Source organism: Chlamydotis macqueenii, chromosome W, assembly GCF_036417535.1.
Source record: "Chlamydotis macqueenii isolate bChlMac1 chromosome W, bChlMac1.mat, whole genome shotgun sequence".
Lineage (NCBI taxonomy): Eukaryota > Metazoa > Chordata > Aves > Otidiformes > Otididae > Chlamydotis > Chlamydotis macqueenii.
Window position 1 is genome coordinate 33,648,205 of NC_141592.1, and position 26,594 is coordinate 33,674,798.

At 45.0% G+C, this 26,594-nt stretch overlaps 1 protein-coding gene across 1 annotated transcript in view; it reads right to left on the reverse strand.

Moving 5' to 3' along the window:
* The window catches only part of LOC104482491 (CUGBP Elav-like family member 4), an 829,267-nt gene that overhangs the window by 58,967 nt on the left and 743,706 nt on the right, over positions 1–26,594 (reverse strand). The window contains 2 exon segments of the mRNA XM_086769726.1: positions 9,099–9,248; positions 14,406–14,553. Coding sequence (XP_086625852.1) covers positions 9,099–9,248; positions 14,406–14,553 — 298 coding nt within the window.

Below are 26,594 nucleotides of genomic sequence, written 5' to 3' on the forward strand. Positions count from 1 at the left end.
ATGTGACTTCCGTACAGTGGATGTGTCCGTGCTGGCCAACATGGCCTATGAAGATGCAGGGACACAGACTCCAGGGCTGGCTGAGTACCCTGGCATGGAGCCAAGGTAGCTTGGGCAGCCATGAGGATATCTTCATGCTGCTGCTCACTCTGCCAGATGAATTAAACCTAGTAAAGAGCATAACTGCCTGCGCTCCTATCTGTAGTGTGGATGAAGCCAACAGCTGGTATGGATCCAGAAATCTCAAGACACAGATTAGACATTTGAGGAAGTTGTGTCCATGCTGTGCTAAGTAAATTGACAGCCCTCCTACATACTAATGACCCATGGGAAGTTCAGCAAGGGCTCAGATGTACAAGGGACTCACAACCCAGAGCCAACCTGCCCCAGGGTTTTACGTGTGACTGTAGGCTGGAGCACACCACGTGCTAAAATTCGAAGTGATGAGGAGACATGAATAATTTCTGTGCTTCAGCAGGAGACGACCATGAGGGAAGGTTGCTATATTCCTCCATAAGATACACATAACTTAATAGGATATGCACCCCTGTGGCCTTCACACAGATCATGCTCCGCTAAGGTAGGAGAGTTACCCTGTCTCAGATACCCTTTCTCCCCATCCAGCTGGCCAGTCTTCTCTGTTACTGCAAATATTAGTTGAACATGGGCATGCAGGGCTGGGAACAGACCTCAGCTCCTCTGCATGCTGTCTGTGCCAGGGTGTAAGCCCACTGTGGCCCAGAAAGTAAAGAGCTACAGGAGACACTAGATGAGGGACATGGAGGCACCTTAAAGGGGCTTTTGGACCAGAACTAGCATGTCTCTAAGTTGTAATATCATCAAAAGACCTTGGAAGTCCTAGTGACTATCTGTGCAAATGTGCCCATAAATAACATTTGAAATAGCTTTCCTTGTGGTCAGACTCATGGAGATCTTACATTCAACATACAGACATTTAAGAAAATAAACGTGATGTAATGTACACACTGAGGATCAGCTGGTGAGGTGAAAGAAGCAGAGAGGCTCCCGAGAGGCCAGAGGACAACTATCAATCACATCAGCCCTGCTGAAGTCCATGTAGCCTTGCTGCTTTGCAGAAGCTGAGGATCTGGCCTTCCCAGGGCAAACTAAAGGTGTACTGTGAAAACAGATGCTAATATAACTTAATTTGGCAGCTCAGGGCAAGAGTCTTATCCCTGGACATCGCCTCTATATTCATTTGATCATTTGCATATCTCCACGGGAAAAATCCTGCTCAGATACAATTGTCCCTTTGCAAGATGATCCTGGCCGAGATGCCACAAGGTGACCATGGCAGATAACCTTCCATAAACCTGGAGACATAAAACAAGCCAATGACCTACTATATGGCCATAAATATAAATTTAACGAAGGCAGCATTTATTCATTAGGCAGAAGTCAAGACACGACTCCCAAGTCCTTCAAAGAAAATAGATCCGTTAATGTCACTTTCCAAATCCTCTGCCTGATGCCAAAAACCAAGGATGATTTTCCAAGTCAGCATGAAATACCAGTGCTTTAAAATTAACACCAGGAAGCTTTCTTACTACTGATATATCTCTAGATTGAAATACAACTTTTAAAGGGGCATTCAGCTAGTGTTATGCCCGGCATTTAGCTTTTGTCAGAGAATGAAAGGATGGAGGTGGCAGAATGAAGCACGTTGTTAAAAATAAATAAAATTCTATTAAAAAAAATTCTATAAAGAATCCCTCCTGAGATGCCAGTAACCCAGCTTCAGTGTCTGGCCAAGACAAGCTATTATATGGGTGCTCCAGGTGAAAATGATTGTAGGGGACAGAGGGCTGGAGTCTGCTCTGATGGTCAGGGGTGTAAATCAGGAGGAGCTGCACTGAAGCCAGTGGGATTGGAGAGGAAAAAGGATGATGGCTACTGATGAGCCATCAAAAGGAGGCCCTCCATTCCCCTCAGTGGGATATGGGACACTGTCCCTGTCGCAACTCAGGGCAAGAGAAAGCCAAGGAGATCTGCTGTCCAAAATCAGAGAGGTATAGTGCTTCTGCGAGACAAAAGCAGGCTCTGGCACATTTTTGGCCCCTAAGACACCCTGGGATTTCACTTTGGTGGAAGGAGTCAGCAAACCTTACACCTATATGATATCCTCTTCATCTCCTGCTTCTGATTGTCTACACATTTCCTGACAGACATGCTTTATTCCATCTATTTCACCCTATTTTGCAGTGCTGCTCCTTGCATGAGTCTACAAAAACGTGTTATCACCTGGATCCACAGCTTTGTGCTCTTCCCCATCTATTCATTTCTCTCACTGTCCCAGAGGTATTTTACATCTCTCCCAGGAGCTACAGCTTGGCCACTTCCACCTCTGGGATGGGGGATGGGGGAGGATGGTGATTAAAGAGAGGCAGCGCTGTTCAGTTGGGGCGGGGGGGGAATAAAATAATGAGAGCAAAAAAATTCTATGTGAAGGCCAGGATTAAAATAAATAAATAAATGAATAGATAACTGAGTGGGAGGGCTCTATTCACCTTCTCCTTAAATCCAATTTAGATCACTCTCTACACCCCTAATCTATATCCATAATTATATCATTTTAAAAAAAAAAGCTTGCAAAGGTCTTAAGAAATTTATATAGATTAAAATTCATGGGTGCCATATTACAGATTCCATATTATTAAGATTGATTAGGACAGCTGATGCTGTGATTAAAGAAGCCGGCAGTTATTTTTGTAATTAATTAGGTATTCAGACACAACAATAACTGCAATAACAGAAAGAATGTGCTGATCCGGCAGAAAACAGAGACTGATCCTGTGTTTTATAGTCTTGTTTTGCCATTTAGGGGCTGGACACCACTCAGTCAAAGCCATCTTGTCCCACTGTCTGTTCCCCTACATGTCAGAGAAGCCAAGAAATCCAGGGCATTTGTGCCCTTTGCTCCATCTTCTTAGTTGGAAAAGTCCTTTTGGTAGCATCCTCAGGTATTGTAGATACTTGCTTTGGACAACATATGGGCCTACTATAAAATTAATATAATTTATCCCTGGAAATGATTTTTATCTTTATTATTTTCTTAATAGTCCCACGTCCAAGCCCCATCCCTAATCAGGCCCCTGCTGAGATGGATGCCATGCAAAAACATGGTACGAGTCGTGTCTGGCAATGAAGATCTTCCAGTGGACAAAGCAAGAAAGACACAGAAGACTCAGAAATGCAGAGAGGTGGAGGTGGCTGGCCAAGGTGGCAAACTAATTCAACAGCAGAGTCAGGATCAGACTTCCGTCCCTTTGCCTGAGGCCATAAACACATAAGTGAGAGTCAGGTTTTAAAAGCTATTAAGGCACTTAACTCCATATTTTTGGGGAGCTTAGTTTAAGTCACTTTTAAAAATAAAGCTCGAGGTCTTAACTCACTTAGGTGCCTCTGAAAACATCAGCACAGAGCTTGATTTGTATTTACACCTTCTTCCAGATCAGAGGAGAAAATACTTTGGCTCTGGAAAGGCTCCCACAACTGCCTTAAACAACTTCATTCATTATGGCTGCAGCACAATCGTTGGAAGTACATGGCATCATTAAAGTAGCTTAGGCTACAATTGAAGATGGCAACTTGTTATTATATTTTTAATGAGTGCATTACTGTGGGGTAACGTTAGCAGGGCTGCATGTATGCAGGAGGGGCAGTCTGCGGTGATTCGCGCGCTAGGCGTGGATAGGTCCATGGGCGCAGGGGGCAGGTGCGTCCATGTACGTGGTGGGCACGGATAAGTCCATGAGTGCAGGGGGCAGGTGCGTCCACGTATGTGGTAGGCACGGATAAGTCCATGAGTGTAGGGGTAGGTGCGTGGCGGGCGTAGATGGGTCCATGGGCACAGGGGGTGGGTGCGTTCACGTGCGTAGCGGGTGTACGGGTATTTAACCCTGTGTTGCGCAGCATTAAATTGAAGGCTTGGCTTGATGGTATCCGTGTGATGCCCTGCTTTCCCCGGGGCGGGGCTCCAGTGCGTCCTGGGTTGGTTTGCTGGCAAGAGAGCTGGCACATTACTTCACTTATTTATTTTACCAGTAAAGCATGGTTTATGGGACGTGGTTGACTGAAGGAAGTCAGTCCTTTTCTCTGCCTGCACAAGTGAAGCCTTGATCTTGCCCAATGCCACTGGATGGTGTCTGTTGTGATCAGGACTGATCCTGGACTGACTGGTCCAGAGCAGCAGCCTGCCCATCAGCAGTGCTGCTAGCTAATTGAAAAGCTAATAGATAAGGCTGTCATATTAGCATGCTGCAACTCCCTCTTCCTACAAAATTAGCTTGGGTAATGATAATCATTACAGATAGAGTTTGAATCCTGTCTCTGCTGGCAGTGGGTGAAATTGATTACTACCTGATAGCTCTTTGTTAGGCCAAGGAAAATGAATTGACGGTCTCAGTTCAGTTCCTAAGGCATGAGTTTCTATAGCACAGTAATTCACCTGTGAGGGACACCTTTATTGCCAGTCTCAGAGGTAGCTTGGAAACATGTGGGCATAAAGGCTTGGCTGCCCATTCGTACTGACAGCTAGTCCTCACTGTAGATGTCTGGACCCCAAATAGGGTATGAAGTGGAGCTTGCTGTCTTGCTAGTCCAGATGTACCCACCATGTAACCAAAGGGGAGTGGGGGGAGCTCTGCTGTGTCTGCAGAGGGGAGAGAGAGAGCTAGTCCTGGCAGTGGTGGGCAGTCAGAAACAGAACTGTGTGCCTGAGACCAGTAAATGAGACGACATGTTTTTAACGTATTATGAGCAACCAAGGAAACTTTGCTTTTGCTTTCCTCAGCAACCAAAGCCCAGACCAGATATACTGAAGAACCCGACATCCTGGAAACCATTCTCCATCTGAGACTCCACAAAGCTGTCATGCCACTGGATCCATCCCTGGCTCTAGTCAAGCTGGACCTGGACATCCCTTGGCCCAGGAGGAATAAGTTTGTTTGAGAGCTGTTGGATGCTATGAGGTGTATTTCTGCTTCTTCCTGGGCACATCACCAGGCAGAAGACCACAGAGCAGTCCTCATTAATTTCTGGGGGCTCTGCTCTGTGCCTCCTTCCAGTTCCCTCATTTCACTGATCCTTTGACAGCCAATCTCTTATCTCTCATTTGCTGCCCTTTGCTTTCTTCATTTTCTCATCTCTCTTATCTATCCTTCCCCTTCTCTTCCCAATGAGGCTTTATTTTTGGAGCGAGTATTTTGTCCAGTCCCTCACAATGCAATCCAGCAGGGTAGGACCTGTTACCAAGGAGCAGAGTGCTGATGGTGTGAGTCACAGCAGTAAACAGTGCAGATGGTCTCCACTATTATTGTACATTACACACTATTACAAGGGAGTCACTAGGCTCTGGGTGGCTAAGAAGCTTTGGCAGAAGAGCGCAATCCCTTTTACTATGGCTAATGTGGAAATGGCAAATGCTCTTGTGCTGCTGCAAAGTGACTCACAAGATCATGGAACAACAGATTATGCTATTTGTCCCCACTATATGTTGTGACACATTGCCATGTTCAATAGCTCTGCAAGCTGAAAGACTAAAGGACAGGCATTAATACACAAAAAGCTCAGATCGCCAAAGGGGCTCAGATGAGTGGAATGGGAAATATTTATTGCCTTCTTATTCTGTCCATGCCAAAAAGTGCACTGCGAGGCATTATGTACTGGCTAAGCCTGGAGAAGGTGAGAGCATGGCTTGCAAAGAGTATGCCTGTAAGGAATGGTTTTCCAGTGCTACTACATGGATCCATAGCCTGGCCAGAGCCACAGAAAAAGCTAATTCCTGCAGGGACTGGGGCTGTGATCAGAGACCTGGTGAGTAGGGACTTTCGACCTACTCTTGCATTTGCCCAAAAGCCATGGGTGGTTCAGTAGTCTGACTCAAAAGATACCATATGTGTCCCTACTCCAGACAAAGGGAATCTTAAAAAAAAGAGCACAGGGGAAGAGAGAAAAAAATGAGTGAAACTACAGAGTAAATACAATTACACAATATGGACCTGTTTTTATAGTGCAAAGACTATGGAGTTCTGGAGTCCTATAGATGCAGCATCAAAAATATTATAGCTAGACACAAAGGTGAATGTGTAGACAAACTGCACAATTAATGGTATTTATTTGGGTCTGAATTATGTGGATGTCATGCCTCTACAAGTTTTGATTGTCCTGTTTTGCTATTTACAGGCAACAAAGAACATTCTGCTACAGGATATAATGGTGTGAACCCACATTTCAGTTTTTTGTGGAGTATGAAAGAGTATCTGAGAGCAAAATTCAGGCTTTAAACAATATATGGAAAGTCATAATCATAGCAAGACTATGGTTATGTCCATAATACTGCAGCACTCTTAGCCACTTTCAGAATGAGAGATGTACCATAAAAGTAGATGTACCATCTTGTTTGGAAGATGCTGATTTTGGATGGGGACAGACATGTTCTTTTCTTCTCTATAATATTAGTGCAATTGCATGCTCAGCTTTAATATTTTATTTCTAACCTTGCATTTAGAAACACAGACATGCAAAACCACAGGACAGTGCCAGTAACAAATGCTACAGAGGAAAGTGCGAAAAATCCCATAATGAACAATGGTAGAATAAGCTGCCCAATTATGAATATTTCTTTCTAACCCCAAGCAATTAGTGGCTGGCTTATATCATAAAGCATGAAGGTTTGTGTCCTTTCTACATTTTTATCCAGTCTAATATAGTTGTGGATGTTCTCACTACCCATATAAATGTCTAATTCTTTTTTCTTTTTTTTTTTTTTTATGCTGCTAAGCTCCAGGCCTCAATAAAGCCTGTGTCAAGAAGTAAAGTTTTGGAGAGTACATAAATGCTCATGAGAAGGAAGAGAATAACATGAAGTAAATACATGATGTGTCCTACACCCACTCTGCTACGAAGGGGCTTGCTTTTAGGGTTTCATTGCAGGCAGAGGTGAGGGTTTGGCCTGCCACTGTTCCCTTTACACCTCTGCTACAACTTAAGATGTCACTAAGTTATGGGGAAGCTGAGCACCAAGAAAGACCGATATATTGCTAGAGACACACCAAGACAAATCCAAACTTTACACAAAGCAGACTATTTGGATGTCAGTTTTACCAGCAGAAAGGAGCCTCTCTGCCTGCAGCAAAGTGGAGCAAGGATGACTGTCACGTTTCAGTGTGTTAGGCTGTTGGTGTTTATGCAGGGACCTACTGAGAATTGCTGGCTGAGCAAGTCTCTCCAAAACTCAGAGAGAATCAAATTAAGGCCATTGACTTTTATATAATCATGGATGAAATACCTAACTGAAAGCTTTATTTAATTATGTGAGTAGTTGGAGATAGTAACAAAAGCTCAAGTCATTAAGATTCATCTAGAAAGATCATATTTTCTCTGATATCTGCAGTAATGGTTCATGGAAGATTAGCTAAAAGGAGCTAGATAATCCAGAGAAAAAGATAGACATAGAAATGGATGAATAAACAGAAAGATGATAGACTGGCAAACAAGTAGACACTTAGATGGATAGAACAGATGGCTATATTTATATAACCTTAAAGACAAGGTGCTTTCTTGGTGCTGTGGTTGAGCTCATCAGGCATACTAAGGACTCCCTGCAATCTTCTGATGCCTCCATAAGCCTCTGAGAGCTCCCCATCCCTCTAAGCTGCTACAAACATGTATACATGTCTAACTTTTAGCACAGTAAGCCCCTTGATTTCAATTCTGCTTAAAGTTGAACTCATGGCTAAATGTTTACAAAGCGTGTGTGTGGAGGATGATAATTATTTTTCAATACTCTTGGTATTTTTGGGCTTTCCTTTGCTGCATTTGCAGAGTAGCTTTTTTTCAGTGACGTCTGAACTGCAACTAGGTAAGAATTTTGTATTTCTACGTTATGTAATATTTTTCCTTGTAGCTCATAAAGTCCCCTATGATGTTGAATCTTCTGAGTTTTCAGGACTGGCTGAGATCAAAATAATTTTTTTTCTTAGGGGTTTTGTGGGCTTTTTGGCTAGAGCATCTGACTCAGTTTTTGATTTCCTAACAGACTAGATCAATCTATGAGCGCCCCAGGGTAAAATACTCCTTTGCCAGCTGGTAGCTAGGATCAATTAGTACTTAATTTTTTATTGTTATGATTGTTATTATTAGTATGTGTACAGCCAGCAATGGTAAGGAATGTCTTCCTAGCAGAAGTACAGCTTGGAGGAGAGGGCTACGTCAAATCTTGAGGATGCTGAAAAAATGTAGGTGCACATTAAGGACTTGTAAACTACTGAGTTCTTGGTGATTACAGCCTCAGAGTGTTCATATATTTTAAGTACAGGTATAGAGGCAGATATGTAGCCTTTAACCTCCCTCATTCATCCCTGACTGCCAGGGCTTGCAAAATCACTCCTTCAGTGCTGGCATCTTTTGAGGTAGTCACAGTCTGAATCCCAGCAGCAGTTCTCTGCTGGTATGCCACAAAAGGGTGAAGCTGAGCCTGTTCTGTGGCTATATTAAAGGAGCTTCAGTCTCCAGGCCTGGTAAGGCAACAGGATTTGGATGCAGCAAGCATTTCGGAGACCAACACCCACTGCCTGCGCACATGGTCTGAGGCATGGAGCAGTTTGTGTCAGCAGCCATGTGAACCCTCTGGATTCATCCTCCCAGAGCCATCCGGCTGCAAGGGAATCTCAGCCTAGCACAGCTCCTTCAAGGCTAGCCAGGAGCAGGACCCTTCTGAGTACTGCTAGGAGATCTGCCAGCATGAACTGGTCAAGCCTCAGATCAAATTTCAGCTGAAGTAAAACATGCTAGGTATCCTGATTGTATTAACCAGACAAGTCATCCAGTAGATGAGCACTTAATCCTTCAGTACAAAGATTTTCCACCTCTAGCATGCCCTTGATGTCTATCAATCATCCATATTTAAGTGTATGACTGTAGCTGGGTAAGACCTAACTACACCAATGCTAGAGTGAGCCCTGATGGCGTGGAGTATAATCCTTCTGAGGTGGCTCATGCTAGACAAAGCCTGTGGATGTGGACAATCTCCCTAAGACTGAGGAGCAGGTTGTGGGCACAGCATTGGTCTGGCTTACCTGGGTAAGGGTGGATGCCATTAGCAAACACGGCTTCTGCGGCAGGCTGCCCGTTAGCCTGCGGTGGGAGGCCAGTGAAACCATTCACCCCAATTGGAGATGGGATGCTAGGCACAGCTGGTGCAGTTATGCCAGGAGGCGTGCTTCCACCTGCAAGTGGGGAGGACACAAAATCAGAGCTGGTGAGTACTGGAAGCAATAACTACACAAAAAGAAAACTGCTCACACAACAGTTGTGACCACCACACAGAAACCTTCTGATAATCCAAGCAATGAAAAATCTCCCAAGCTGTTGTGCAAAAAAAGAGACTGCTTGTCATTGCTCCTTTGTTTGAAAAGCACTTATGAAAGGCTTGCAAAACTTTCTTCAACAGAATTAAGCTTTTACTTGGTGATCATGGTCTTCAGACTAGATCCAAGGCTAACATCAAGCAATAGAAAACTATAGAAATATTCTCCTCCTCAACTTTCTCCCTGGAGTATTATCTGTTTGAATTGCTAAATAAGCAGATGTTTCTTTCCTAGATTTCATTTAGCACCAGAAGCAAATTCTCCATCCCACTTTTCTACAGCAGTTCCTCTCAGTTTCTCTTTGGAGATGTCAGCTTTGTGGATGCACAGATTTCCAGGACTACTCTGTCTGCACTCTCTCATGAATACACATTTCACGTACGAACTCATTCTGAACTTTCTCAGCACCAGGGATCCTTAAAAGGTTTGACAAGTTGATTTGTAGCCTAAAGGCAGCCAGGGATACTTTTTTTTTTTAGTGTTACTTTTCAGCCCAAAGTTGATTTTGTAGAGTTTTAGCAGAGATCTCCCACTCAACAGGGGCAAAATTTGGGCTAGATTTGTTTCTTTCATGGAATCATACTCCTCCCCTTCTTCCTAGATGCATCCTGTGGGGGACTGTAATGCTGCTATTTCAGAAGAACAATTTAGTCTTTATGTTTTGGGTGGGATCCTGTCACCCACTGGTAGAGAATTCTTAAATTTATGAAGGGAGAATTAAATCCATCTGCTACCTCATTGTCTGCTCCTATGTATGTTTAAAACAACTGGGCAGTCTGTGCTTCTTGCAACATATTCAGGATGTTTTGGGGGACCAAAAATGAGTTTTCAGTAAGTATGAAATTGTATTTTTCTCTTGCTAGCTGTGAGTGGGAAGTTAAACTATCTTATCTTCAGCAATATCTTTCTGTATCAGGGTATACTACTGCTTTCAAGCATCATTTTTGCAGTAACCTCTTTTTTAAACCAATTGCAGAAATTTTCTTCACCATAGCAGTATTCCATGATGCATTAGTCCAATAACACACTTTAATGACTGCTTAAATTTGTGTTGGTGTTTTGAGAAAGCCAATACAGATGCATGAGATATTTTAATATGTTCTGATTCAAGTAGCCCAAAAAGCAGGCAATATTTCAGCTCTTTTCTTATACCCTGTATGGACAAGCTGCTGCTTCCTCTTTGCTTATTTAAATGGTGTTGGCCTTTAAAAATGCCCTCTGTGGAGGTACAGGGAGCCAGCAGTGGCAACTGAAGTCCAAAGGCAATGCTCTTAGCATATGCCATCAGCTTGCAAATCACAAAGGCTAGTTAAAATTTCAGTTGCTTTTCTGGATCTCTCCTTCATTTGCTGTTGTGGTTTTGTTTAGTGAGGGGGGGCCTAAGGTGGTAGCTTCTCTAGGAAACCGCTAGAAGTCACTCCCCTTTGTTCAGTGGACTCGGCTGGGCCTAGGGCGGACCCGCTGCTGGCCAAGGCCGAGCCAATTGGTAGCAGAATGTTCCCTGATAACGCCTCTGCAATAACGTATTTAAGAAGGGGAAAACAGAAAAAAAAAAGAGCAGAGAAGATGTGAAGAAGCTGAGCAGGGGCAGAGGCGCAGAGGAGGAGGCATGCCAGTTGTGGATTTCACCCCTGGTTTGAGATCTTTTGCTGCAGCTACACCAGGTGCAGATTTCCAACATGGAAGGAAGGAGGGAGAAAAGAAGGAAGGAAGGAAGCCTAAATGAAATTTCATTTCTAGCCCCTCTGTGCAGTTAACAGTGTCAGACCTATTGCAGACCCACTTTTCACCCAGATTATACCAATGATGGGAGAAATACAAAACTTGAACCAAACTTTCAGAGATATCAATTTAATTGACTCACAGTTACAGACTGTTGTGTGAGATTTATCTCTTGACGAGAACTGTCAAAATGGCAGCAAACAGCATAACATTTTTATGGTCTGAATTACCCACCAGGACTGTCTACTGCACTCCATAGACTACACACAAGCCAGGTGGTCAGTTTTAACTAGATGTCTAACTTCTGTATGTTAAAGCCAGGTGAGATTGATCCTGTCTCTAGTCTGTTAGATTTGCCTGCATCCAAAACTCTTTAAGCTCCTAGGTCCCATGGGAACTTGTAAGCCTGAATGAACTCATGGCCACGTCCCAAGGAACCCACTCCCCTAGAGGCAGGGTGCACAGAAAACCAGCTGGATTAGGAAGCCTGAAGATACCAGCACAGAGGCACGGAAATCCTGCTATGAAGCAGACTGATCATTTTCCATTTGGCTTTCTGAATGCTAACAAAAGCCAGCAGGAGAATTCACATTAGGCTTCAGATATCTCTTGGCTACTCAGAAATCGCTACTAGTGTAGTTTGCTTGCTCAGACATTGTGTGAAACATTTTCTGTGTGTCTTATCACAAGCTTTGTGAGTGTTGTAGTAATACAAGGAGTCATTTCAAAGTCTAAACATTCCACCCAAGGAATAATTGTCAATGGACATTTCCACAACCTGTTATAGAGGTTTTTAATGAAGGAAGCTACCCACTCAGGTCAAATCTGCAATAATGCCAAATTGCATAGGCTACATGATTGAAAATATGTCATAAGGAGAATGCAAAATCTGCCACCATGAAACAGATCAAGGGATTATCTAAACCAGCATCTTATTTTTGATAATGACTAGTCATGGGTGCTCTGGAAAACATGTAAAAAAAATGAGCTTTCCTCTCCTATATTCTGACAACAAGAGTTTAACAGTCCCCAAAAGGCACATTGGAAGAGGAGCAAAGCTTACACAGAAGAAAGGCTGGGCTATTTTTAATGTGCTGGATATCATGGCAGGCACAGAATTTGGCTGTTGTACTGGTATTTACACACCTATGTCACAGAACTCACTTATTCTCAAGACTTATTTATATGCAAAAGAGCTTGTGCTCTTTTGTGGTGGGGCCATCACAAACCACTGCCTGGATTCAGCTTTCCAGACCATGAGAGCGTTTGAATTCCAGGCAGTCTTTGTTTGACATTCTCTCTGCTCCCACCAACACAAAACAAATCTAGCTAATGCAAATATGATAATCTTTCCAGCAGCGGGTTTAAAGGGTGCACATATAATTAAGCCACTTTTCTATTTGGATTTGCAGTAGCTCCATCGACTTGTTTTTTATACATTTATCGTTGTGTAAGCATATATTTCAAAATGTGTGGTATAAAATTTTTGAGTCAAGCGCTTTTCCTTGGCTCTCCATAAGTTCACGTGGAATGAGATCTGCCTTTCTTTCTCTCCCCTTTTTCCCCCCTCATATTCTAATACAAGCAAAGGAAAAGATACATATCTGATCCAATAGCTACTGACATTGTTCCCAGCTACAGATTGCAAAGACATGCTAAGCTGTGTGTGAACGGGGAGGTTTTCTTTTGGCAGAGAGAGGTTAGCAGAGCTCAGTTCATTAGGAACAGCCCCTAAGTCTGCACTGCTGTGGTGCCTTGTCTCCCTGCCACCCAGTGTTTCTCAGCCATGAGGCGTCTTTCCTGGCTGCTTTATCAGATGGCCCTTTCCTGCTCCAGGGTTGATATAAACCTCTTCATGTTTGGCAATGAAGCTGCCCCTTTCCTTTCTTACTGCTCTGCTCTGGAGTCCCAGATCCCACTCTGCCCAGCACTGCCTGCACCACAGCTGGCTCAGGCATGGCTTGCTGTCTCAACCCAAACCTTTGTCAAGCTGGTCCCCTCCAGGCTAGCTTGATGCTTCAAGGTTCACACAAAGGCATTGGTATGCCACATCTTTTTGAATACAGTCCCATCCCCAGTGCCTCTCACAAGAACAAACTGCATTACCCCGGGGACCCTTTTATCCCAACCTGTCCCTTAGAAATGGTCCTCTGAAGATGTACCTTTGAGTCCTCTGCACCCCTACCAGACTCAGTGGTATATTGCAAAGCGCTCCAAATTCTCACTTCTTTCCTGTCATGGTTTGGCCCCACTTTCCCTGCTGCCCTACTTCCCTACTGTTAGGCCACATGTCACTCTGTGACTACCAGTCCTGCCGGTTCCTTCATCTGTTCCTGCCCAAATGATTTCCTTGTGCTTCAAGCCCCAGGAAAGCAAGTCTTGTTTCCATCTCAGCTTAATTCTCTGCCCACTGAACCATATACTGCAGCTCCTAGCATGGGCTTCTTGTGACACTTCACAGCCTAGCCAGATCCTGGTAGCTCTTCACTGACTACCTGTCTCTGCTCCAGCAGCCAGAAACCCTCTCACCAAACACATTCCAGGTAGCACCAGAGGTCTTCCCTGAGTACCTCCTGTCCTATTTCACAGTAGAGGAAAATCTTACATGTCCCAAAGGCATAGTTCATCTCGTTAGTTATATTGCATCCTACCACAAACTTTATTTTGTTTGTCTTTGGACCAGCCTGGTTGTGAAAGCACCAGCACACCCTTGGTCATCCATATGCACCACCAATAAACCAGTGTAGGTCACTGGGGGATGTTTTGTGCCATTTGGATGATGCTCAGGGCTAAAAGAAAGTTGTGTAAGGGATAAGGCTGAGAGGGAAGGCTCATTGCTGAGTGCTCTTTCCAGTGCCTTCCCTGCCAGCACCCTCTCTCCTCTCCAGCAAGCCCATTGCACCTTAGCTCTGGTGGGTCTCAATCCTCTTGCTCTCCTCACCCACCAGTGAGTGCCACTTGGCACAGGGCACAGCTAGCCCAACAGCCCACTGCTGGCGAGCCCTTTGACTTTGCCCTTACAACTATTTCACGATACAGAAGCTGACCCTCAGTTGGCCCCAGCCCTGGAAAAGGCAGTAACAGGCTTCCTCTGCCCCTTTCCCCCTCTCCTAGACCACAGAAAGATCTGGTTGACACCACTCCTCACTTCTGGTGGCCTTCACCAGTGAGACCAACATTTCAGTAAACACTCACTGGGGTTGAACCTGCCAGCTAACATGTCCTGCCAAGTCTCCTCTGGGATGTGGCCAGATTTTCCTGCCTTTCACCCTCTCCACCCTCTCAGCCCCTTACCTGAGGTTGGTGTTATGGGGGCGGCCGCCAGGCCATTCATATTCAGAGCCGCCATCTGCTGCATCTGGGCCGCAGCAAAGGCTGCCATGGGGTTCAGGTAGCCGCCCTGCGCCACCGATGCCATGATCGCGGCTTGCTGCTGCATCAGCTGGAACAAAGAGAGCAGGGAAAAAATATCACACAGTCACCAGCAAGGCAGCCCACGGCACCAGGATGGGGACTGTGGACTGGGGCGGGAGGCAACCCTCTGTTTTGGGATGCCTGTAGTATCCCCAAGCCTGGCCTTCCTCCTCACTATAGGGACCAGAGGCAAAATACATCTTTGCATCTTGGGGTCTTTGTGGTCCCCACCCCCATTATGTGTTTCCCAATGTGGAGTCCAACAATGAGTTGAACTCAGCCTTCTGACTGCCTGGCCCTTCCCTGATGAGAAAGGCAGAGAAAAGACTTTATACATTCTTAAGCAGAGAGGTTTCACGGTTTATGTTGCTTGTAGCAAAGCTCTGGGAAAGTACTGGTGGCTGCTGATGGGAGACAGTGTACGTGGAGTGGTGGGGAGAGGGGATCCCCTCTCCAGAGCACCAAGCTTAGTTAGTTCTCTGGGGATAACTTGATTTATTTCCCTCTGTCAGTGGCAAAAATCATTTTTCCTTATGCTGCTGGGAGGCCTCTCGTGGGCACTGAGCAAAACCATGACCAGAACCTCTAACCAGATTACAGCACAAATTTCCAACACAACCAAGCAGAGACTCCCAGAAGAGCTATACGAGAGAAGGGAGCTCCCCTACTTTAGCAAGATTAATACTGTGTAGAGGAAAAAACCCTTCCCTGTAGTTTGATCTGAGATTATTTCCTTAATTTTATTTTTTTTTCCAGAAAGTGATCAAAATGCTGCTTCTTTTAGAGTACCTACAAAAGGCAGAAACAAGGAACTCGGTCTATGTTTTCAGGCATTTGGGAGTACACATTTTGGAGAAGAATGGTGGTGAATGGTTATGCATGCTGGAAATGCTTCTTACATTAAAATCAGACTTTGCTATCATTATTTTACACTCTGAACCTAGCACACAGTCATTGCTGTTCATGTGTGCAGTATGGCTTGCAGTGGGCTTATAAAATGCTCCTGGTGTGAAGGAGAAGGCAGCTTGGATGAAACTGCCTCTTGTCCCCTTCCCTGGAGCTGTACAAAGAGCCAGATGAGGTATGTCTGATTCCACATCCAACCCCCACTAGTGACCGGTGGTGGATGCTTAGTGAAAGTGTGGGGGAAAGAGGATGGGCAGAGAGCAAAACCTCACTCTATTCATTCCCCAACCTCTGGTAATGTGTGACTTGATGATAATAGTGGAGAAGCAAATTGTTTTTCTGTAGTGAGTTTAGAAGTGACTCATGTCTTTGCTGTCTCCAGAATTGGAGTACCTGTGTTTTACTACTCGCTGTGATTTCACTCTCTCTCCCATCAGGAAATCACCCTCTGATGCTGTTGTTTAAGCACACGGGACATATATCTCAGCATTAAACAGACCTCAAAAGTCATGACAAGGAACAGATTGTTCCCTACTGTTTAGTTTAATATTGAAATATTGACTAAATTAGCTGTTCATACACATACACACTAAAACAAATCCTTGAAATCACTCTGCTCATTCAAATGCTGAAACTTTCCTTGTCACCATCTGTGAAGAGACCTAAGTAAAGGATGCTTTGCCACTGACCTGCTGTCAGTTGTGTAAACTTGCCTTGGTTTCTCCAGTGATAAAATGGGACATGGGGTACCTGCCTCCCCACATAGGAGTGCCTTCAGATCTACAGATTAAAAGTGCTGTAATAGAGTTGAGTACTGTTATTTTTTTTTTGTAGCCTAATGCAGATTGGTGGCAAGTTGGTGGCTTTCCCTTTGATTGTTAATTACCCTTTTTTATTATACCCTGCATAAGACACTTTCACATTTTAATTAGTGATATTCTGTTCTTTGTAATTACTGATGGAGTGATTAGACAATCTTTTCTATTATAGCACAATGCTGATTCCCCTTTAAGGAGTACATCTGTTTCTGGGCATCATTTGAGTTTATGCTCCAGAGGAGGCATTGAGTAGGTGATTTTAGTAAGTATGACAATAAAGTGAATGAGGAAGTGGGAATTTATCCATCTTTAACACTGGATTGACTCCAGTGCTGGGTGTGCTGATCCATATCTCATTTTCTGTGCTGGATATTTTCACCTGGGGACAGCTGAGGATATAACTGTCCAGTTGCAGAAACAATGGCCAAGATCTGTGCCTACAGGATCTGTTTAGTGCTGCTGATCAAAGTAGCATCTCTCTGAGATGGATGCAGTTGCAAAGGCCTAGTTTGGCCTTTGCTGACTTTTCTCTGTGTTTCTCCAAAGCTGACCAGAGCTGCATGAACAAACCCACCTCAAAACACGGAGTGACATATGGCTGGTCATGTGTGTGCCCTGGTCAGTCTGCCTGGCAGATAACATCCTGGTATTTGTACCAGAGACCTTCTAGGGCAGGCAGGGGACTATGTTTTTGTCATTTCCTGTTGTCAGATTCAGTAAACTAAATACAGATGGGGTTTCCTCTGAGATGGTCACCTATTGTGGTTGACATGATAACAGGCAGAGGAGTCTAGGCCAAGATTCATCTCTCTCTTCTGTACCCAAATGCCTCTGGGCAGATGAATTGCAGCTTTGTTTCTCCCTGCTGACTGTATGTGGAGACCCAGGTGATCAGTTCAGCTGCATGCACCAACACAGTCAGAAGAAATAATTCCCACCCTGGTTCCCAGCTGTTCTAGTTTTATTTGGTGGGGGGGGGGGGGGGGGGCGCTACGGTGTCAGCTTCTGTAAGAAGCTGCTAGAAGTTGCTCCCCTTTGTTCAGTGGACTTGGCCGGGCCTAGGGCAGACCCGCTGCTGGCCAGGGCTGAGCCAATTGGTGACAGAATGTTCCCTGATAACACCTCTGCGATAACGTATTTAAGAAGGAGAAAAACAGGAAAAAAAAGAAGAAAGAAGATGTGAAGAAGCTGAAGCGGGGGCAGAGAGGAGGAGGCACGAGCCTTGTGGGCCTTGTAGCCCTCACCCTCTGGCCTCCCGCCAGGCAGCCACCTGGGCTGGACTCGGCCCAACCCAGCTGCAAGAAGTGGAGAGGAGATGAGATGTGAAGAGAACCTGAGAGGCATCTGCCAGCCTGTTGTGAAGAATTTCTTGTGAGAGGAATGGATGCAGAGGCCAAGGTCAGTGAAGAAGGAGGGGGAGGAGTAATGCTGCTCCTGGCTAAGATTCCCCTGCAGCCTGTGGTGATGACCATGGTGGAGCAGGTTGTCCCCCTGCAGCCCATGGAGGTCCACAGAGGAGCAGAGATCCACCTGCAGCCCGTGGAGGACCCCGTACTGGGGCAGGTGGAGGCCTGAAGGAGGCTGTGGCCCATAGAGGGCCTGCTGGGGCAGCTGTTCTGGAGGGACTGCACCCCATGGAAAAATGACCCATGCTGGAGCAGGGGAGGGATGTGAGCAGTTCTTCCCCTGAGGAGGAAGGAGCGGTGTAAAGTGACAAGTAATGAACTGACCATAATCCCCATTCCCTCTTCCCCCATGTGCCGCTTGGGGAGGGGACAGCCCCTTGCTGTCACTTTCCCCATTCATGCCCTTCCCTCTCTGATCGGAGGTGCTCAAGGGTAAATGTTAAAAGGGAAGGGGAGGACGATCCTTCCCAGATGCTGATGGCCACGGCCTGGCCGAGTGCAGTGGCGTAGCAGGGGTGGGAGGATGGGAACTCAGTCACCTTGAAAGAAGCTGATGGCACAGACCTACCTCCTTCTCCCCAGGGTGGCTCCAGATAAATTTACAAAAGAAGGGCAAGTCCTGAAAGGGTCACCAGTCTCCCTTATAAAACCTCTGGGACATTCCCAAGTGAGCTCAAATAAAAGTCACTCCACTCCTTCCCCAGCTCCCCCTGAAGACAAATGTCCCATCAGCTCTCCTTTCACTTTGAAAGACATCCAGTGCATGGTCCCAGTTAATAAAACTGTAGAAAGTGAGGCAGTGACCCCATCAGAAGCAAATCAATAGCAGCAGGGCTCCTGGGTATTGTGTACTTTAAAATATGCCATTTGAAATGCAGATTTCCCCTGCCTGGATTGGGGCCACAGAACACTAATCAGAAAGGCAGCAGCCTTATTATCTCAGACTGATCCAAGGGGATGGAGAGGAGCTTTTCCCTTCCTCAGCTGAAAGGACATATTTCCTTTTGCTTCTCTTACTTCCTTGGCATGATCTTTGCCTCAGCATTTTGAGCTTTTTCCCATCCAATTTTATAGATTCGTTTTTTCTTTCCTCCAACCTGACCTTTACTATTGCTCAAATATTTATCTTCTGAGGAGACCAGGAGATGCTACCCAAACTGGTTCATGCCCATGGGCAGCACCTCAAGAGCTACGAGCCTGCAGTCCCCATCCCAGGGCTTGAGAACTGATGGGGCAGTTGGAAAGGCACTGATAAAGCCATCCAAAGTAGAGGGAGAAGTGATAGTGATGGCTGGTCAACAGAGAGGCGGGAGGATTCATCTCACACACCTTTTTGCTACCTCAAGTATAGCCAGCTCTGTCATTAGTGGATGGACAGGCATCTCCACAGGCTTATCCATCCTATCCTAGTGTAGGAGATTAAGATAAAAAACAGTAAAGGATGCAGTTTTGCAGCACAGTTGCGTCAAAGCAAGAGCTTGCTGATGCACATCTCCCTCTCCATGTCTTGCCACTACCACCAGGACAGATGCACATCCGATGCTGCCAAGTACCAGCTCAGGAGCAACACCAGCAGAGTGTTAACTACACAGCACAAAAACATGGTGCTTACTCCTGGTTTTCCTCCCAAAAGTGGTTCCCTGTTTGGTCATTGTCAGTCTAGTGGCATGGGGTGAGGACATGTTGCCAGAGATGGCACTGGGAATGGGATGGACACCTGGCATCAAGTGACTGTTAGACAGCAGGGTCATGCAACTGCACTCAACAAAAGGAAATATTATCCTTTTCTAAAAGGAGGAACAGGTGTATGGAGAGATGAGATGACTTACTCAAGGCCAAAACCTCCTGCTAGAAATAGGACAAGGGTGCTACAGCCTGCCTTCTCCAGCCCCCTCAAAGAAATACATGTGAAACTGAAAAAGGGGAAGAGGATAGAGAAGGATTATTTCTAATGTGCTCTTTTTGAAACAGCATGATCATTGCCCTTGGAGAAGGCTTACTCTGAACAATCTGATGACCTTCTCATTTTTTTATTGTTATTTTCTATCCTTCTCTCCGAACAACACAATGTTTTGTTTGACTTTTCATATTCTTCATTCAGTAATAATAATAAATTTAATAACAGCATCCCATGCTTCCCACTTCTAATGATCCATACAAACACTTAGCTAATTAATCCTCATGGTATCCCTGTGATAGAAAGAGGTAAATAGAGTGATCAATCAAGCAGTAAGAGGACTCATATTTGGTAAAATCATAGAATTGACAAATTCACGTCTGTTTTGCCTAACTGGCCATTGGGAAATAAAACCAAAAATATCTCCCAAGCCTTTAAACAAACAGAAGATATTCTGTAAAAAAATCACAATAGTCCTTCAGACATTTTAAAATATCTTCTTGGAAATAGAAATTTCTGCTTTGAAAATAAAATTTTAATTTAATTAAGATTTGTTAAAAAACTAAACAAATGTGCAACATCTGTATTCATGTGTCTTTCTGAAGCCTGATACACAATAGTATGTATTTATAACTTCCTGAGAACTGTGGGGAAAAAATCAAAACCTAAAAAAAAAAAGTATATAGAGCCCAAATCCGATGAGTGTTCATTATTTCTGAATTACCACAGAGTTGATGATCAGAAATATGGTATTAGCACTGCTAAAAAGTATTATGGCTTCAAAATAGTTTCCTCTTCTGTAACAGATCAGAAGTAGTGATTTGCATAACAGATAGTATTTACCAAATATACTATCCCATTTTTGGTAATTTAAATATAATAACTAGTATATGCAGAAGACAGTCTATATTCAGTAAATTTTCCCTGATATCATAGGGCTAGCTATATTTTTTAAAGTATCTTTCCAAAATAATTTCACAGTATGAACTGAATAAATATTAGAAGAACCAAGTCTTCCCTTCAGTACTACCTCAGATCATTTAGCAGAAATAACCTTTCATCTCCACAGGAGCTGGGACAGGGAAGCACCGAGGCTTTTACAGTCAGCATGGTAGGCACTGCTGCCCTAACTTCCCAAGATGACCACTTATGATGATGACTGAGTGCTATACAGCACTGGATGTTCCAATATTTGTTGCAGTTTTTGTTTGCAGTTCAGGAGCTGCAGCCATTTGTACTTTTTCAGAGTGAAGGGAGTTGGGATTTACTAATGGGAAAGGGCTTGCTCAAGGCCAGAGAGCAAATGTTACTGTTGCCTATGTTGCCCCTGCCCCCATCTGTCTGTTTTTACTCACTAACTCTGTGCCTGTCCCCTGCTACAGAATGCAATCAGTCCCATGGCTGGAATTTGGCCAGGAGACCATGGCTAACACTCCCACCCCATTTTTTATGCAAACTTGATTTATGACTTTGATCTTATTTTAAATAATGTACAAATTAAATAATTTATACAGTATCTGTCACTTTCCAAGGCTCCTTCCTTTGTTCTTGCTTTGCTCTTCTGCATTTTCCCATCTTCCCAACCCTTTTTGGTCTGTGCACATTTCCTTTTTGGCATGGTGGGGCTGATACAGGGAATTAACTGTCTGCTAAATATTGCTTGATTTAGGAGACTAACTGTCTGCTAGAGAATGCCTAACAATCCTGTTTGCCTTGAAACTCACTTAAGCTTATCAGGGACTGGTATGTGTCAAGAAACTGGTATTCGTCAAGGACTGATATGTCTAGCAAAGGACGGAGTGTTAGTTCCACTGCAAATTCGGTCAGAAGTCGGGAAACTGCTGAAATCCCCAAGTGAAAGGAGAGCATGGGTGAATGACTAAAGCTCATCTAGAGGAAGATCAGACCCCTGAAGAAGTGAACGACCACCAGAGACAGATCTGAAATGCTAACGCAAGTGGTTTTTTAATAACCCCGCCTCACTCATGCACATGTATGTCTGTATTGTGCAATCCTATGAATATGTACACCTGCACCGGATAAATTTTTGGTAAAACGTGCTGTCGGCGTGCGTGCTGTTGGAGGAGCGATCCCCCACGCACCCGGCGCCGAATAAACATGCCTGCTTTAGAACTCTCTCCGAGTTGTAGAGTTTGATCCGCGCATCAGGGCAGCAGTGTCATCAAGACAGCTGCTAACTATTTGCCACTTTCTTAATAGAAAGAAGACTTGTAGGAACTTTTGTCACTGTTGCTTATTTGGGCCAGGACTATACTACCACCATTCATAGTCTGTTTTGATTTTTTACTGCTCATGATTTTGGACTTTTGGCTACCCCATCACTTACCAGGGACTAAGAAGGTGTGCGGTGCTACTCTGAGCTGGAGTGTGTGCCTGTGGGTTCATTCTCAATTGGCAGCAAATCAAAGGTGGTGCCACCAAGCATGAGTCTCCTTCTCTCCATGCTGGGCTCAGATCTATACCTCAAGCTGGCCTTAACTGAGACTGCAGAAACAACTATCAATACTCAGCTGATGTAGATCCACAGTAACCTGGCAACAAAAAGGGCTGGTTCCCTATATATGTGTGAACTAAAATAAATAATTGCCCCATAAAAGGGGGAGTTAAATGAGTATGGGAAGATATTGCTGAAAAGAAAAAACCTAAAACAATTAAAAAAAATCTGAAACAAATTAGTATAGGGGCTCTGGGAGCTTTAGGGAGCCGTGAAGCCTGACTTGCCTTGAGTTGCATACAAAAGAGGTGAGGTGGGTCTGATGTGACTTTCTGTGTCACTGAAACAGCACACAGTTAGTGCCAAGCTTTGTCTGGTCTGCTTGCAGGTGGCACATGAGGAGGGGAGGCAAAAAACACACACAGAGGAGAATCCCCTTTGCTTCCTGATATTTTACCTCTGGATCTGAGGCCATATGGCTGCTGAAACCAAGGACTAGTTGCTTAGCCTATGTGAGGCTGTGGCTACTGTCAAGGTTAAAGTTTCTCAAGCTGAGGTTGAGTGGCTTGGCAGCAAGCTGCAGCAGGGAGTGAACTGACATGGCCATTTGCTGAGCTCCAAAGGAGGTAGCTTAAAGAGGAGCTGAGGCCCAAAGCAGTCCTGGTGGCAATGCTAATGACTATCAGTCAAACGCTGATGGACTGAGACCCTCATTACCTCTCCTCAGTGGTGCTGCTGGGTTTGCAAATCCACGGCTGCCCACTAATCTCTCAAACAGCTGCACTGTGTGGGTTTCTGCTGCAGTGGTCACCTTGGTGCATGGAGACCTTTTTGCAGGAGCTATTCCAGTCCCGGTGATGTGCATGATGCCTCTCTGGGGGAAGATTCAGCAAGAAACTGCTGCCTAGGGGACGTGGCAACCGCCTCCATGGGGACAGATTATTAGAAACTATTGATTAACCAGTTCTCATGGGATTACTTAGGAACTCTTATATGGAGACATCAGTCAAGCTCAGACTGCAGTGGGATAGCTGGAATGACAGGTTATGAGCAAAAATCAGAGAGCTTAGTGTCTCACGCTAGTCCTGACCTTACTACTAAGCACTGAGGCAGTTCTTAAACTTGTGTTACCATCATACCCTTGTGTGAAAACTCATGGAGAGACAGCACAAGAGAGAGCTGTGTCCCTGAGGGAGAAGGGAAAATAAATAAGTCTGATCATCAGCTTTATATGTACATGGGGAAATGGGTCAAATGATTCACCCAAGGTCACATGAGTTGCTGGTGGCAGTGGCATCAGCTGTCACTGCTGTCCTGCTCTTGCATTTTCACTGTTTCAACTTCCCTCCTCTTGACTTGCCTTAGCTCTTCAACTTCAGTTTGGGCTGAATAAAACTGCCCCAATTTTCCCTCTCCCCTATCGATCCCTCCATCTCCCACTGGCATTTGTGAGGTGCCAATCACCCTGATATCTAAGAGTCAGCAGTCCAATATGGATTAATCTGGACTGAGGGAATGTCACAGAGCCTCAGTGCTCCCTTCCTTTCCTTTTGTGTGAGACTGTGAGATGAAGCAGATAGCAAGAGACGCAGATAGGGAAGCTGATGGAGAGACAGCATCTGAGTACACTCTGGGTGTACAGGTACCACATGGAAATGTGATCCCATCGTTTAGACAGCTCTGAAGTCCCCAGGGTAATTGGTGTCACCAGCTTGTCATATCCAATGGATCAAGACCTAAAACTTATTCTTTCCCCCTTATTAGCATATTTAACAGAAAAAAAAAAAGAGGAGGAGTCCAATTCTGCTTTCACAGAAATCAATAGGAAAAATATTAGTTTCAAGTGGAGTGGGAGCAGATCCAGGAATTGTTTTCACTCTTCCTTCAGAAATAAATCCTCACTCAAGCAGCTACCCTCATAATGTCCTGTATTATCTGATGAGAAATAGATGGAGGGAACTTTTGTTGTGTAAATGTGTAGACCTCATCCTCTTTTGTATCATTATAAACCTGAGAGGACTCTATTATCATGGCAATTAGAAGAATTACTCTAGATTAAAAACAGTGAGAAGTGTTTTTGGTCCAGAGCATCAGGACAGTGGTGTCTTTATCACCTCTCCAGCTGCCTGATGAATGCCTGTAGCATAACTCTGGAATCACATCTCCTGCCTGACAACCTCTGCAGATGTTTGTCCTCAGCTGCCCATGGGTTGCCTCCTGTTAATTCCTCTGATACACAGGGGCACAGATGCTGCATCCCTCTGCCAGGCTGCTGGCCACTGGCCTGGGCTCAGCTGTGATTTACTGTTTCTTTTCCCCTTCCTGCAGCCTTCCCCAGCCAGGAGAACAGTTAAATACAGCCAGGCTGGGGAGGGGACAGCTCTTCTGTTGTGTGAGGAGGGGAGCAGGGGACAAAGGATGAGGTAAAGATTTTCTTTGATTTGGAATATAAATTAATAGGGACAAATGGAAGGAAAAATTAAATTTGTCTAGTGGGAAGGGAATAAAAAAAAGTTCAGAATAGCATCGGGTGTACATCAGTCAGGTGAGGTCTCTGCTGACTGGAAAAAGGGAAACATTGCACACATTTTTAAAAAGGGTAAAAAGGAGGATCCTGGGAACTACCGACCTGTCAGCCTCACCTCTGTGCCTGGGAAGATCATGGAACAGACCCTCCTAGAAGCTATGCTGAGGCACGTGGAGGACAGGGAGATGGTTCGAGACAGCCAGCATGGCTTCACCAAGGGTAAGTCCTGTCTGACCAACCTAGTGGCCTTCTATGATGGAGTGACTACATCAGTGGATAAGGGAAGAGCTACAGATGTCATCTATCTGGACTTCTGTAAGGCTTTTGACACTGTCCCCCACAACATCCTTCTAAGTTGGAGAGATATGGATTTGATGGGTGGACTCTTCAGTGGAAGAGGAATTGGTTGGATGGTTGCATCCAGAGGGTAGTGGTCAACAGCTCAATGTCCAGATGGAGGTCAGTCACAAGTGGTGTCCCTCAGGGTTCCATATTGGGACCAGTGCTGCGTAATATCTTCATCAATTACATGGATAGTGGGATTGAGTGCACCCTCAGCAAGTTCGCCGATGACACCAAGCTGTGTGGTGTGGTTGACACACCTGAGGGACGGGATGCCATCCAGAGTGACCTAGACAAGTTTGAGAAGTGGGCCCATGTGAACCTCATGAGGTTCAACCAGGCCAAGTGCAAGGTCCTGCACCTGGGTCAGGGCAACCCCTAGTATCAATATAGGCTGGGGGGATGAAGGGATTGAGTGCAGCCCTGCCAAGAAAGACTTGGGAGTACTGGTGGATGAGAAGTTCAACATGAGTCGGCAATGCGCTCTTGCGGCCCAGAAGGCAAACAGCATCCTGGGCTGCATCAAGAGGAGCGTGGGCAGCAGGTCGAGGGAGGTGATTCTGCCCCTCTACTCTGCCCTGGTGAGACCCCACCTTGAGTACTGTGTCCAGTTCTGGAGCCCCCAACATAAGAAGGACGTGGACCTGTTGGAGCAGGTCCAGAGGAGGGCCAGAGAGATGATCAGAGGCTGGAGCACCTGTCCTATGAAGAAAGGCTGAGAGAGTTGGGATTGTTCAGCCTGGAGATTGCAGCCTTCCAGTACTTAAAGGAGGTCCATAAGAAAGATGGGGACAGATTCTTTAACAGGGACTGTAGTGATAGGACAAGGGGTAATTGTTTTAAACTAAAAGAGGCAGATTCAGACTAGACATCAGGAAAACAATTTTTACACTGAAGGTGGTAGAACACTGGAACAGGTTGCCCAGAGAGGTGGTGGATGCCCCATCCCTGGAAACATTCAAGGCCAGGCTGGATGAGGCTCTGAGCAACCTGATCTAGTCAGGGATGTCCCTGCTCCTTGCAGGGGGGTTGGACTAGATGACCTTTGAAGGTCCCTTCCAACCCTAACCATTCTATAATTCTATGATCTTGACTCTACATGGTCTATGGAAAGGGCAAGCTGGGTTGTACCAAGCGTCCAGTGAGGCACAGGACACTCAGTGGAGGACAGAAATTTCTAGGTCCTGAAGTTAAAAAAAAATCATGTGGATGTGATAAGAAGTCCACAGTGCCAATGTATGAGAAGGAAATAGGCAGGGAACAAAGCAGAGACTTGCGGTCAGTGTGTTGGAGGGAGTACGCTGGAATGCGATTCCTGAGTTGGCCCTGTATTACCTAAGGCAAGTTATTTGGTCTCTCTTAATTCAGATATTACTCTGGAAAATGAGATTAATGGTACTTCTCTCCTGCACACAAATCCAGCACAGAGTACCAGAAGGACACATTTTACCACCAAATGAATGAAACATCTAGATGCACTGTCACTGCCTGCAAATGTTCCTGTTTCATTTGCTCCAGAGAAGGCAGACAAAGTCATCTGGCAGTATTGTGTCTGCCTGCTGCAGGGATCACCTCTACCTTCCTGTGAAATATCTGTCAGAGACTAAGTTACCTGAACCTGATCATGTATTGTAGGTCCATGTTAATTGTACCCTAAGGAGAGGTAGTTATGCCAGAGGCATCTATTTCAGGGCTTCGTCAGGAGCTAAGCTCCCTAT